We start from the raw sequence: 14,295 nt of genomic DNA, 5'->3' as shown, positions 1-14,295 counted from the left end.
ATGTGGCGGAAACAGCTTTGTCAACCATTACTCTTTTATTTTGTTACTGACTAATTGTGGCAGACATGCTTGTGGGAAAAAGCTATGGTTAATTAAGTTGTTTCTTTTCATAAATTCTCCAGCTGATTTAGAAAAACATGATTAAATTTTTTGTCACACAATGTGTGTGTTTGATTGCTGGTCTGCAAAGAAAAAGTTAAAGCTTTCTGCTCATTGGTCACCATGAGGGTTGGCCTTTTGGTAGAAGAGATCTGATTTGAAACGTGGTGATAGCCGTATCTAAATTTTTTTTTTTTTTTTTAAAACAGCTAAACATGCTGAGTTCTAACTTCGCCATGCTAACATCTCCGCTGTACCCTGTTCAAATATTGGATCTTTTTTTCAAATTATCCTGACATGGAAAATCAAACTTCGGACACTATTTAGTAGTTTAATGTTGACTGTCAAATAATCACATTTACTTTAACTAAATCAAGACAACAAAATCACTAAAGTTCAACCTGAGAACATTTCTTCAAATATGCCCTGTTTTAATAGTGACACACCCACTCAGTAAGTGTGATGTCACCCATAGAAAATGCCTTTCTTCCAACTCCAGCAACATGAAGTCAATTCAGTGACCATCTTATAACAACATAGACGCCGCCATGATGGAGCCACTGTCAGTAAGGAGAGATTGGTCATTGTCGGTCAGAGTCAAAGTTTTCTCATCAGTCAGGAGTGAGCCTTTTGAGAGGCATCACCCGTACCGCTTGTAAGCAAACTCAGGAGAATCTGTCAATCAAACATTTTAAACGTAAGACCGCATACATTTATTGAGGCGTCTGATTGGCCAGTTCATACCTTCAACTACAGAAAAAAATACAATAAAATGCAGCATGTTTAAAATACAGTTTTAATGTTAATTTCCTTTATGTACGTCATCCATCCATCAGGAGAAGTATTCTACAAAACCTTGTTAAAACACAATTTTCATATGAGTCGGTCTTTCAAAAATATCCTGTTTTAGCTGGAATTGAGCAAAAGTAGTAGTTGTTGTTCACCTAGGGGCATGTCCCTTCAGGAGTCGCTACAGCGAACCAGCTTTCACTGATTCGCATAGGTAGTTTGGCAAAGATTTTTATGCCAGATGCCCTTCCTGACACAACCATGTATTTTATCCGGGCTGGGGACTGGCACAGGGGAGCAACACAGTAAGGCAGTGGCACGAATGGTCTTGCTCAAGGACCCACGCTGGATGAAGCTCATTGCGCATCCTGGGTAACAGAACCTGTTTTCCCATGCGCCTGTCCTACACACAGCCAACTGAGCCACCCCCCCCCCACACACACACACGTACACACATACATATAATATAAGGAATTCCAACAATCCAGTCTAGTGGTGACAAAGGGATGGGTCTCGCCTTTGTAAGCTGCCTTATGTGAAAAAAGCTCAATTTTACACCTGAATTAATTTGTTCAAATTTCACCTTAGAATCAGTGTCTAATGAGGTTTATTGTATTAAACACAGCTTTGTCCTTGCCCCCTCTCAAAATGCCAATGCAGGACATGTCTGGCAATTGTAAACTGCCAGACATGAGCGTTTTGAGTCCCAGGGAGGGGGTGCCAGGCCTTCGGCAACGGCGCCATGTCCCTTGGGTGCTGGCTTCCTGGGCCCGGCGGCCCTCTCTCCACGCAGGGAGAGGGATCCCTGTGCTCTCTGGCATGACAAAGAGCCAGGGATCACATCACATCTGTACCTGGGGGTGTCCGTGTCCCTGTGGTGTGGGTTCTGGTCCTTGCCCTCCTGCGCCGGCCTTCTCTAAAATCCCAACTACTGGTCAGGCCATGTTTATAGCACTCCTTGTGAACCCCCACCACTCTTGGGCATCTTTGTCCTTAGCAGGGTTGGCTGGCCCCTGTCTCGCTCTCTCCTGGACTAACCGAGGTCTGGGTGGGTGGCTGCCTGGAGCGTGGAGCGGGACTCCCTTGGGGGAGCGAACTCGGAGGGCTTGAAGGAGCTTTACTGGAAGGTCATTCCACGCTGGAGAGTCGTCAGGTTTTGGTAGTTCCAGGCCAGATACTGAATGAGGTTCTCTTCAAGGATGGTGTCATTGGCCATTTGATACAGGCACAGTGCAGACGAGAAGGTCACATCAATCTTACGAGTGTAAAGATACCTATGAGGACGATATTTGTGTTTTTTACAATGTTTCATGAGGAAGAAAATCCTTTAATCCACAAAACTGTTCAAGATATCTGATTAAAGAGGAGAAATATGGTTGGCAAGGCTTCCTGACTTCAACGGTGATGTTAGTTGTTTCTGGAAACACGTTAAAATGTGGAAAAAGAGACAAAATAGCCTTGTGTGCACAGATTGTCGTTCCAACCATCTCTGGGACGTCAACTTCCTGTTTGTTTCCAGTTGGGCTCTACAGAAGTATGTTTAAGTCACAATTTTTTGCAGTGTCAAAGAGCTGACCGAGGTCATTTGACAGGCTGATGCTGTGGTCCATTGAGTGTGTTGCGGTATTGTTGGTCAAACCATTGGCACCTGTACTGCTACTGCCTGAAATCACAACGTCATTGGAATGAACAGTTGAATAAAAGGATCTGCTAACACTGCAAATCACAGATACTTACTTCCTGTTTCACAGAACACTAACATCCTCTTTGTGAGTACAGTCAGTCAGTCCCCAGCCTTTGAAACTACAAGACACTAGACTGTTCTCATTGCCGTTACAAGTAATGTCATCAAGCCAAATGGGTCCAGATGCTGTAATAGAAAAAAAAAAAAATTACAAAAAGATTTTTCAATGATGCCTGTCTCAATTTTTAATTGACAGTGTTTCACTACCATCTGGTGGTGGCTGAATAACAGTAAAATGCACCTTGCTTGTAGCTCTTTCCAGTGATAACCGATTTGGCGCCAGGGAAATCGAGCTGGCGACACACACAATCCCCTTCAAGCAGATAGTATTACATCTGGGCAACATTTCTGAAACAGTCATTTCTCAAGATCAGTATTTGGTGAAAATATTCCTGATTGCAGCAAGGAAAGCAATAACTAGAAGATGGCTTAAGCCAGAACCACCAACCATTACAGACTGGACTGAAATAGTGGAGGAGATTTATATTATGGAAAAGATGACTTTTGCTTTAAGATTGAGAGAAAGACATTTTAAGGAAAAATGGGACAAATGGACTGTATATAAAAACTCACAGGCCAATGTATAACGTGTTTACATTTCTGGAATGGTGGCTGACGTGTTCAATTTTCTTTTTTTATTTTCTTGTCTTTTTTATCTATTTATTTTTAGTTATTATCATTCTTTTTCTTTCGTTTTCTTCTCTTTGTAAGATTCAATTCGTTTGATGTCATGTTCAAGTGTCTTATATCTTGTTAACAAAAAAGAAAAATAAACTTAAGTTATAAAAAAAAAAAAAAAAAAAAAGAAACTACAAGACACTAGCTTGATCTCATTGCCATCACAATTAACATCATCAAGCCAAATGGGTCCAGATGCTGTGATAGGAAAGAATGAAAAAGAAAAAAAATATTTTTTAATGATGCATGTTTCAATTTCTGTCTGACAGTGTTTTACTACCATCTGGTGGTGTTTGAACAACAGTAAATGAAACTTGTTTCATTGGTCATTCCAGTTTCAAAAGATTTGGCTCCTGGGAAGTTGAGCTGGCGACACACCACTTGGGCCTCCTTCATGTCCCATCCATCGTCACACACAGTTCCCCACTTTCCATTGTGAAAGACCTCAACGCGGCCCTCTGCTTGGCTCTCACCGCCAGACAGCCTCAATTCCCCTTCCTGTGGTTCAAAGTTTGGTTGTAAACGCAAGCATAAGTCAACGTGAGAACAAAGCACGTGTTACACAACCATTTACATGACCAAAGTCTCTCTCTCAACAAAACAATACAATTAAAAATTAATCTTTTTTTTCCTTATTGGCAAATGTGTATAAAATTTTAGCACCTAGCTTTACTTTTCTTAAGAAGGGTCGTCCAGGAGTGTATCTTCTTTTTTCAGGTGAACAGTGCAAATGCAGCTCCCTCTGTTTCCAGCTGCTTGCCAAGGTGTGCCATAAATATGTACATTGCATTTGTATACTCACACAATTTTTCATGAGTTTCATATACTGAAACAGTTCGTTCAGTCTTTACATGAGAATTCATGGGACTGTCACAATTTGTGCAAAAGCAGGTCCTTATGCAAATGAGGAAAGACTCAGGAGAACAGAAACAAAGATTTTACTGTAAAAATTCAAGACCAAACAAGCCTACGGTGGATTTTGTTCTTAACTGAACAACAAAAACATTGCCAGTTAAGAACAAGAATGGTGTCCTAAAAAAGATATCGATTAAAGGGGTTAAATCCCCTCATAGGTTAAAAAACAAAAAAACAAAAGCTCCAAAATAACCATGAGAAACAATGCTGTCCACAGCGTTAAATTCTAACTTCTTATCAGCTAATACTGCACCTTGCCAATCTATCTATCTTAATTCTATTTTCGCTATTTTAAACAAGCACCACATCCAAGCTAATTATTACAGACAAGTATCATACTAGATGTCTCTCCCCTGCATTTTATACACAGATCACAATTTATCGCTGTAAAGCGCAGCAGAATACAAAACCAGTTTGAGCAGGAGGCGCACAAAAACATGTCTGCTGTGTGGAGATACTTTACAGTTGATCAATTTAGCATGGCAATTGTAAACTGCATCGGCAATTTGAGAGGGGGCAAGGACAACGCTGTGTTTAATACAATTAACCTCATTAGGCTGTAAAAAAAAAAGCAGCAAACAACACACAAAGATAACTTAATCAATATAGTCCAAAGTAACTCAGCCCATGCTGCACAAAACATTGATGAGTACAGGAAGAGGCTCATTTCAGAAAAGGTAGAGATGATGGTTTTCATCAAGGTAAACATGCTTTTATTCTTTAGGCCAGCAAGAGGTAAGAGTACATTTCTAAAAAAGCACATTCCTAGACTTACTCAGTGACACTGTCATAGTTTTATTTTTTACCTATTTGTAGTTAACAATTTTTACTAGTTGATAGTTGCACCATTATCACTTCGTTGTTCAAGCCAACTCAGAGAAGTTCACTGTAAAAGTGTTAAATGATAAAACAGGGGGAATAAATAAATGAATTGGAGAAAACCTAGACCTACTAATTGTTATTCATTTTGTTATGTGTCAGAAAAGTATCTGACTGGGACTTGGAAAACGTTAGAGGAACCACAAGACTGAAGAGGTAGCACAGATTTATTGCCAGTCTGACAAAATTTAAAATTAGGACATAATGTTGGATTGCCCATGCGCAGGGAGTTCTGGTAGGAAACTTTCACAGGTAGGAAGGATATATAGAACACCATGTTCAATGTCACTGAAATCCACTTTCTTCCCAATTCTGATGTTTGATTTTAAGTGCAGAAGATCGTCTTGACCATGACTACATGCCTAAATGCATTGAATTGCTAGCATGTGATTGGCTGATTAGAAATTTGCATTAACCAGCATTTGGAGAGGTGTGCCTAAAGTGGCCAGGAGGTGGATGTGTGCTGTGAAAAAAAAGTGACACCGACAAAGTTCCTTTTTTTATTTGCCAAACATGCAAGAAAGGAAAGCATGCATTAAAAAGCAGAAAAAGTCATGAAATTTGATCAAATGCAATCATAATAGTAAAATTAACCTCATGGTGGTTTGAGTACTTCATTTCAATCTAAATGTCATTATACCAAATTGATTCTGCCATTACCGGGTGTCATTTATGATAGGCCTAGAAGCCTGATTATACATATTCTGGTCTCACAACAAATACATAGGTGTACTTGTTGTCAACACAAGGGTAGGGAGAAGCCTGGGTGTCATTTTTGAAGATGTAAGCCATGTTGTCTTTGAAGCTCTGAACCTGAAAGATGTACGTGTTTTGGCACATCAGTAGGAGACGGTTACTAAAGCGGATGCTGCTTGGTCTGCTGCTGTAACTCTGCTCACTAAGCATGGCTGCGGGGACCGACTCACACCTCACACCTCTGTTTGAACAATCACTCTGCCGTGTGAAGACATTTGCCTCCCAGCTTGTTTTTCTGTCTCGAAACAACAAACTGTTGTGCAGAGGAGTTGTGAAGCCGCTTCGAATATTTAGAAATGAGTTGGGATTGTAATTACCGTACCTATCATACCGGTTGTATGACCCCCCAAATTGATTTTGATATTGATATTGATATGGATATTGATTTGGAGAGGCTTTCCTGGGTTCTCTCAAAACTTTACTCCAAGGCTCTGAGATGTAGATCCTTGGACTGTAATTACCAATGTCCTTTTTGATATTTGGGTTAGTCGTAAGATTACTGAAGAGAAGGACGTTAAATTGATAAGCTTTCAAGGTAAATTCACGATAAACATTCTTATAGATCTGGTAGAGAGGAGAGCTGGACTCCAGCTCCAAGAGCTTCTCAGCTGAGATCATAGGGAATCGGATGCCACTCAACAGGGCCAACACTGTGTCAGAACTGTTTAAGAGAGCCCTGTCTGTTATCCACGACTCCAGAGTCTCAAGGACAAAAGACTCATCTGGAACCACCAAATCTGAGCGAGCTAGAAGGGCTTGAAGGAGCTTTACTGGAAGGTCATTCCATGCTGGAGAGTCAGTCAGGTTTTGGTAGTTCCAGGCCAGATACTGAATGAGGTTCTCTTCAAGGATGGTGTCAGTGGTTTCTACTGCATACTGATAAATGGACACGTGGGTATAAAAGGAGCTGTCATCTGGGAAAATCTGAGTGAACAGACGTCCAACATCTTCCATGAGCTGCTTTACTCCAAAACTAGAAGCCATTTGATGCAGGCACAGTGCAGACGAGAAGGTCACATCAATCTTGCGAGTGTAAAGGTACCTAAAAGAATGATATTTGTTTTTATTACAATATTTTATGATGAAAAAAATTGTTTTCAATCCACAAAACTGTTCAAGATACCTGATTAAAGAGGAGAAATATGGTTGGCAAGGCTTCCTGACTTCAACTGTGATGTTAGTTGTTTCTGGAAACACCTTGAAGCGTGGGAAAAGAGACAAAATAGCCTTGTGTGCACAGATTGTTGTTCCAACCATCTCTGGGACGTCATCTTCCTGTCTGTTTCCAGTTGTGCTCTGCAGAAGTATGTTTAAGTCACAGTTTGTTGCAGTGTCAAAGAGCTGACCGAGGTCATTTGACAGGCTGATGCTGTGGTCCATTGAGTGTGTTGTGGTATTGTTGGTCAAACTATTGCCTGAAATCATACAGTCATTGGAATTAACATTTAAAAAGCAGAAAAGAATCTGCCAACAAAGCAAATCACAGATACTTACTTCCTGTTTCACAGACAACACCAACATCCTCTTTGTGAGTACAGTCAGTCAGTCCCCAGCCTTTGAAACTACAAGACACTAGACTGTTCTCATTGCCGTTACAAGTAATGTCATCAAGCCAAATGGGTCCAGATGCTGTGATAGAAAAAAAAAAAATTACAAAAAGATTTTTCAATGATGCCTGTCTCAATTTTTAATTGACAGTGTTTCACTACCATCTGGTGGTGGCTGAATAACAGTAAAATGCACCTTGCTTGTAGCTCTTTCCAGTGATAACCGATTTGGCGCCAGGGAAATCGAGCTGGCGACACACCACTTGGGCCTCCTTCATGTCCCATCCATCGTCACACACAGTTCCCCACTTTCCATTGTGAAAGACCTCAACGCGGCCCTCTGCAGGGCTCTCGCCGTCAGACAGCCTCAAATCCCCTTCCTGTGGTTCACCGTTTTGTTCTAAATGCAAACATAGGTCAACGTGAAAACAAGGCATGTGTTACACAACCTTTTACATGACCAAAGTCTCTCTAAAAAATAAATCAATAGTCATACAAAAAAAATGAGAATTATTTAGTTATACATCACTTTAAAACACTTTTTTTGTCTTCCCTAAAATACAATTGAAGAAAATGAAAAACTATTTAAGATTACTCACTTAAAGTATCAAATCTGAACGCTCCTGCAAAGACGTGCAGAAGAAGAAAAGGCCAAAGAAAGCGGAGATTTTGAGTTGTAGCCATTTCCACCTGAAAGGAAAACCGAACTTTACTAGAAGAAAGATTTATGGTCACATTTGCAGTCAAAGGATTTCCTGGTTGAGGGTCTTCTTTCTTGACAACAACATTCTCTGTCTTTGGAACATATCCGTTTACAATTTTGCAATAGGCTGCACAATAAAGCAAGAAATATTAAAGTTCAGTAAAAGGTTTGGCAAAGACAGCTACCTTTTGCTCAGGCAGCGTCGTCCTCGAGTGGAGCTCTTGTTTTCAGGTCAACAGTGTGAATGCAGCTCCCCCTGTGTCTAGCTGCATGCGGAAATGCTATATAAATACGAACACTGCACTGGTGTACTCCCACACTCGTAAGTTTCATTTCTTTATAAAGCAAAACAAAAAAGTCATTACACAACAGGTTGGGGGAACCGTCACAACTTGTCCAAAGACAGATACTTATCCCAATAATAAGACAAGACTCAGGAATAGAGAAATGAGGATTTTACTGTAAATCCATTGGAAAAACAAACATGAAGCCAAACAATTTCTTCTTGTTTGAACAATGGAAATATTTTCACTGAAGAACAGGTCAAAAAGAGGCTGCTTGAAGGGTTACAGAGTGTACATGTTCTTTAGAAATCAAACAACAAAATCACAGTCAAAAAATTCCATTTTTTTTTTACATTCAATGTAGGAAAGGCTACAGTACTGTTGAAGCCCTCATCTGACTTGTTTAGGAGGTCTTTTGCATCGATGCATGCTGGTACGACAGAACCCGACTTTCACTTTCATGAAAAAAACTATTCTTCTTGACTGACTTTAGGATTATTGCAGAAATGATCCTTTTTAAGGTTAAAGTTATGCAATTTAAAGGAAACCCAAAGTGCAGTGAGTTCAACAGTGACTGAATTGTAAACAAACTAAAACCACAGTGCATTGGCCTCATCAGCAAATTTCCTCCCATCTTCATACGCCTCAGATGAACTCCAACCCTTCATATTTCACATCTCCGATCTTGGATTCGGGCAGAAGAATGCGTCCATCGAGAGTGAAGGCCATGATGTATGATGCGATCTTTCCGGCATCTTCCTCTGACTTCAGGGCCACAATGATTTGGTCGTCTGTGTTTGGGACGAACTTGAAGGAGGAGAATCCGTGAGTGGGATTTCGGGAACCCACTCGGCTCGCTTTGATGTCTTTGAAATCGGGGGAGCAGCTGAGGATAAGGTTGGTGCCGCGGCGTTCGTCCGCCGTCTCCTCGTAACGCTCTTTGCTCTCGCGGCGGGGGAGGAAAAACCAGCGCTGAAGGGTGTCGCTCCAGGCCGCAGACTCATGAATAAGATAACCTGTGGTTTGAAAGAGGATTAATAGGCAGTTTTAAGGGGTGGTGGTTCAAAGAAGCCAGACGTCTTACCCGGAGGCTCAATCCCGATAGCAGTCTTCATGGATTTGTACCTGGGAACCCAGTTCTCATGCTGGACGTCCCCCCTGAAGCCCACCACCTTCACCCACTCTGGGTTGTTGTTGACAAACACCCCCTCAGTGGTGGTCCACTCTTTCCCCAACCCACCAACATACAAGTGCTCGTCCTTTACAGCCAGCCACTCCGCTTTGAACCCTAACAAAAGGCAAATTTGGATTAACATTCAAGTAAAAATGAGATTCTACATCAGATTTCTGCTAATGTTGGCTTTCACTGACCTTTGGCAACACTTCCATCACCATCAGGTAAGATTACCCACGGAACCACCGTCTTCCCTTCGATTAGATACACGACACCAGTTCTGTCATCGACGCTGTACAGCTTCCCGTTGAACGCCACCAACTCGGACAGCTCCATACCCCTGCCCTTTTCCGACAGGTGGCTTTCCAGCACCACCCTGTCCGCGTCCCACTCAACGGCCACTTTGTCGCCACTTTCCGACACCATCAGGTAACCCCGCCGCATGTAGCTGAACCACGTCAGCTTCTTGTCACTGCGAGAGTTAGTGTCCAGGTCTGCGATGACCCCGATGCGGTAACGGGTGCCCTGGGAGGTGTGCTCAGGCGGACTGAGAGGGTATGTATCATTGTACAGAGAATCCGGCTGCAAGTTGTAACCATTTTTGTCGCTGGTTTTCCAGCCACTTGGGCGGTACCGCAAGCCTGAGTTGAAGTGCATGAAGAGGAGGAGAACCAGTCCAACCAAGATGCCCACAGATACAATTGGCTTCCACTTCAGGCGGAACCGTGGGTCTGTGGTTTTGCCCATGGAAGCCAAAATAGGGAGGTCTCCTACAGAGATGCGAAGAGGGTTCATGGGATCATTCTCCTCTAGCCTGGTGAAGCCTGGGGAAGCAGGCATGGAGGACGGAGGCCTGGAGGGACCTACAAAAAAAAAAGACACATTTAATCATCTGCAAGGGCGCCCTCTAGTGTAAAGATTTAGGTTACACAAGATTTCCATCTAACTTTTTCCAGGAAATTCAGAGAAAAAGTAAGATTAGACAAAGAGCTTCACTGGGAATTTCTCCTTAAACATCAGAACCGTTCTATTGCTTAGAATTAAAGCAAAAATAAAAGTCCTCATAGAAACCTTAAGGCAATTACAAAAATAATCTAAAGTTCTAATGTTATACCAAGTAAATGCAAAGAAAAAACTAATTTCTTTTTCAGTTTTTCTTGAAAAACGAGTTTATCGCAGAGGTCCATTCAATGCCTTCAACAATGTCACAGATTGAATTACTTACATGTTCTTCATTGGCAGACTCTGTTCTCCCTAGGTCACTGTATAAATTTAATCCTTACAGGAGGAAATTCACTCATTTAAAAGCTGAATTTTACCTCGTCTTCTCCCCCTCTCTGGTAAGAACTAAAGTCACGAGAGGATGTGTCGTCTGCCTTGAACCAACCAAGGGAAAGTACAGCTTTAGACTGGTGTAGTATAAATCAGCTACTGTCTACGTGGAGGCTGGGATGTCATAAAGCGACAGGGAACAGGTAAATCCGGAAATACTCCGCTAGCCAGCATATATGTCTCCTAATGTTACAGTGTCTTTTTTTTTTTAAACAAACATCTAAGCTAAGAAAATGTATTTAACGCGGGATCCAGTACAATCTATACAAGGATGGGATTTTTTAATTAATTAATATAAATTTCACTTGATTTTCCTAAAAATGAATAACCTCTGAACAAAATATGTTCTTTAATATTATTATTATTATTATCATAAAATGTGATAATTTAGAAACTTTTTTAGAAACAACACCATGGCCTAAGTTGCATATTGCTTCAAAACATTGAAAAAAAGGTGGAAAAATAACTTTATTTGCATAAGCAACCAATCCATAAATCTGGCCTTTCGCCTGTGTCAACAACTTGGACAAAATGCTTCGCTGTAGCCTGTTGCTAAGGGGTCACTCCTCAAGTGACTTGTGTCACACTGTTTGTACAACTTGTTCACATGCAAATTCCAAAAACCTGTAAGGTTTGCTTCAGGGGCTTGTCCTCAATCTTCGCTCTTTATTTTTTTTTTTGCTGACTGAAGCTGAAAGAGTCTTTCATACCTGGAAGCCCCAGGTTCAAAAAGAGTCCATTGTGTCGGCACGGGGAAGGAACTCAGTCAGATTCCTCAATTCTGCTTCCTAATCAACAGCTGAAACACTGACATGCAGAAAATTGGACTGAACATAAAAGGTTGGTTTTACCTCTTCGCCTCTTCCTGCTGGAAGGATGAGCTGAAGGCATTCCAGTTTCTTTAAAAAGCCGCTAAAGTCGGTCCTGAGCTGTGACCTCTCCCTCTGCTCGCTGACAGCTAGCAGTTCAATCATGACTCGCAGCACTTTCAGAACAAAGCCTGTGAACTTTACCTACACTTGGAGGATTACTATTCAGTCCAAAGGTGCAAATACCACAGCATGCAACCTCTGCTCCTGCTCCGTGAGTTAGCACTCATCCTGGATGAAGACTTGTTTTAGTGAGGGGGGGGGCACTACAGGACAAATGAATGCCAAACTTCAGCCAGGCACATGACGTTTAACCGGCATGGCGCCTTCAGTTGACTAAAACCACAGTTTATAACAGCACATTATGTGCATTACCTCCCTATAGAAAAGGGGGTCTGCAACCTCTTTCAGCCCTCCATTGTGACTCTGTGGTTAAAGAAATATAAAAGGTTTTCATTTTAAAAAGGAACAGTAAAGTCAAAAGTAAGCAGTCAGAAAAGGTCAAGTAAACTAACTTAACCTCTTTTTTTTTAACTCAATCACAGTTGAAGGACAGTTGAACTAACACACTTTGATAGAATTTTGGGCCCTGTGTAATTGTAAGGTCAGTAAACACAACCAGAATTATGGGGCAAATTTTCTGTTTTTGAACAAACAAACGTTGCAAAAGTGCAGTAAGGATCACTTTATTAGCTCTGATTTCATTTTCATTAGATTTAAAAAAACAACAACAACCGTCTCATACGCCCCTCAAATTGTAAAATAACCTTTTAATGCTGACATTACACAACTCATTGCAACATTTGTTGCATTGAGAGGATCCTGTGTCACGGCGGGTCTTTTAGTTTGAAAGGAAGATGTGTAAACTTTGGGATCTCTTCAGGAGATGAGAACCCCTGTTCACCTCCACAGAACCTCTGTCAGAATTTACAAACTTTCATATTTTGATAAAAAAGGGCGATTTTCTCTTTATCTTTATCTTAAGAAAACATGATTTTTTTTTCTTTAAATGGATCCTAATAAGAACAATAACATAAATACAAATTAGAGTTTTATTTTTTCTAATGGGGGAAATGAGACTTTGTGGTTGCAGGTTGCAGATCCCAGCCCTACACTTGACTCACACAAAAAGAAACTTCCTTACATTAAAAAGGCATTGAAACACAGTTTTGGTCCAAAATGCTACAAATAATTACTATGACTAATCCTGGCTGACAGGAAGTGTGGACAACCCCCAAAAATATGCAGTTTGTGAAGAAACTAAGAAATATTAGACGGTTTTTGATTTAAAACTGTGTTAGTTGTTGAATACTAATACAGTGTTAGTTCAAATTACTCAGCTAATAAATTCAAAGAAAACTCATTCCAATATGATAGATAGAGGAAGTGAGTTTCAATGTGGATCTAATATGTAGAAAATCCACCATTCAATTGTTTTACAACCTAATTCAAATTACCATGGACTATATTATTATTCACTTAACTTGTAAGTTAACGATCAGATATTTATGAAATAATATGTGCAGGAAAAACAAAACAATAAAAATAAATATTCAGAGGAAAATCTTTGGGATTATCAGAACACCTGGGTGTGTGTCGGTCAAATGCTGGACCATTTGTGTTCCAGTAATAAAGCCTGAGAAACTAGAAATGAACTTTCTGACTCTTTATTTGATCAATAAAAAAAAAGGACTCCAGCTGACTGTTAAGTTAAGTGACGTGAACCCAGATCTCCCCTCGAACGGAGACCAGACGCGCGTGTCTTTTTTCGGGCCTCGCACTCACCTCTGACGTCAGATCATCGGCTGGCGGAGACGGTCAGTAGCTCAGAGGTCATTTTAGTGTCGCTTTCACAGCGGATCATTTTGTTTCTTTTGCGCTTTCTCGGCTGGCGGCCATCACTTCCTGTGTGCGTCGATGACGACATCGTGGCGTCATAGCTGCGCGAGGAGTCCGACGTGGCACCTTCGAGTTCTGTCGGAAATCTAACAACCGAGCAACACAAACAGGTTGAAAGGAGATAGGGAGATGTACATTAACGAAATCATTTACTGTTAGAAACACGGGTTATTTCCAAGAAGCTTTGATTTAACAACTAAACATATTTTTGAAAAAAAAAATGCTTTGCTCTAGTGTTTTGTGGTGTTTCAATAAAGCACAGACCCTTTCCCAAAATTTTGAATATTATAGAAAAGTCCATTCTTTTCCATTATTCCATTCAAAAATTAGACTTTCACCGACTTTTACATACATTTCAGATTATATAATCCTATTTTTAAGGATTTTTAAATAAACACTTGGCTTAAAAAAAGGTAATATTGTAAATATAAATGTAACTTTTTACAGTTTAAAACTATAGTTTTGCAAACGTAAGCTGCTTATTTGCAGTTGCACTTGTTGCTGATAAAAAAAAACCCACATCAAATAATCATTTGTCATATTTCTTATATTAGAGCCCACACTGCCCCCCCCCCACACCCACACAAACGTTGTCGATTATTAACTGTTAAGAAGCCAAAGGAGCTC

The 14,295-nt window shown here is 40.7% G+C and overlaps 2 protein-coding genes across 5 annotated transcripts; both read right to left on the bottom strand.

The window, feature by feature from the left end:
• Positions 1–5,590: 5,590 nt before the first annotated feature.
• lgals3bp.1 (galectin 3 binding protein, tandem duplicate 1) lies at positions 5,591–8,430 on the bottom strand. Its single transcript, XM_011478153.3, has 6 exons — positions 8,296–8,430; positions 8,007–8,097; positions 7,604–7,807; positions 7,355–7,489; positions 6,984–7,275; positions 5,591–6,902 (listed from the first exon to the last, which is right to left on the bottom strand). The coding sequence occupies exons 2-6, from the start codon at positions 8,089–8,091 to the stop codon at positions 5,798–5,800; spliced, it is 1,821 nt and encodes a 606-aa protein (XP_011476455.1). The 5' UTR covers positions 8,092–8,097; positions 8,296–8,430; the 3' UTR covers positions 5,591–5,797.
• Positions 8,431–8,550: 120 nt separating this feature from the next.
• Positions 8,551–13,741, bottom strand: cant1a (calcium activated nucleotidase 1a). Of its 4 annotated transcripts, none has more exons than XM_011478154.3 (4): positions 13,555–13,741; positions 9,766–10,431; positions 9,479–9,682; positions 8,551–9,410 (listed from the first exon to the last, which is right to left on the bottom strand). In XM_011478154.3, exons 2-4 carry the CDS (start codon positions 10,406–10,408, stop codon positions 9,040–9,042), a joined length of 1,218 nt encoding a protein of 405 aa, XP_011476456.1. In that variant the 5' UTR covers positions 10,409–10,431; positions 13,555–13,741; the 3' UTR covers positions 8,551–9,039. The 4 variants fall into 4 exon arrangements, with proteins under 4 accessions (XP_011476456.1, XP_004071459.1, XP_011476457.1 ...); XM_004071411.3 differs by lacking the exon at positions 13,555–13,741 and adding an exon at positions 11,752–12,006; XM_011478155.4 differs by lacking the exon at positions 13,555–13,741 and adding an exon at positions 10,794–11,035.
• Between the last annotated feature and the right edge of the window lie 554 nt (positions 13,742–14,295).

The sequence above is a fragment of the Oryzias latipes genome, chromosome 8, assembly GCF_053564925.1.
Source record: "Oryzias latipes strain Hd-rR chromosome 8, Olatipes_Hd-rR_3.1".
Taxonomy (NCBI): Eukaryota; Metazoa; Chordata; class Actinopteri; order Beloniformes; family Adrianichthyidae; genus Oryzias; species Oryzias latipes.
This window is presented reverse-complemented; position numbering and strand designations above follow the sequence as displayed.

Coding starts and splice junctions, on each gene's coding strand:
- cant1a (XM_004071411.3), bottom strand. CDS start 11,791: ATGCCTTCAGCTCATCCTTCCAGCAGGAAGAGGCGAAGAG. Junction 9,683..9,765: donor TGATGGAAGTGTTGCCAAAG/GTCAGTGAAAGC, acceptor GCCTTTTGTTAG/GGTTCAAAGCGGAGTGGCTG. Junction 9,411..9,478: donor TATCGGGATTGAGCCTCCGG/GTAAGACGTCTG, acceptor TTCAAACCACAG/GTTATCTTATTCATGAGTCT.
- lgals3bp.1 (XM_011478153.3), bottom strand. CDS start 8,091: ATGGCTACAACTCAAAATCTCCGCTTTCTTTGGCCTTTTCTTCTTCTG. Junction 7,490..7,603: donor TGGAAAGAGCTACAAGCAAG/GTGCATTTTACT, acceptor TTTCTATCACAG/CATCTGGACCCATTTGGCTT. Junction 7,276..7,354: donor TGTTGTCTGTGAAACAGGAA/GTAAGTATCTGT, acceptor GTATGATTTCAG/GCAATAGTTTGACCAACAAT.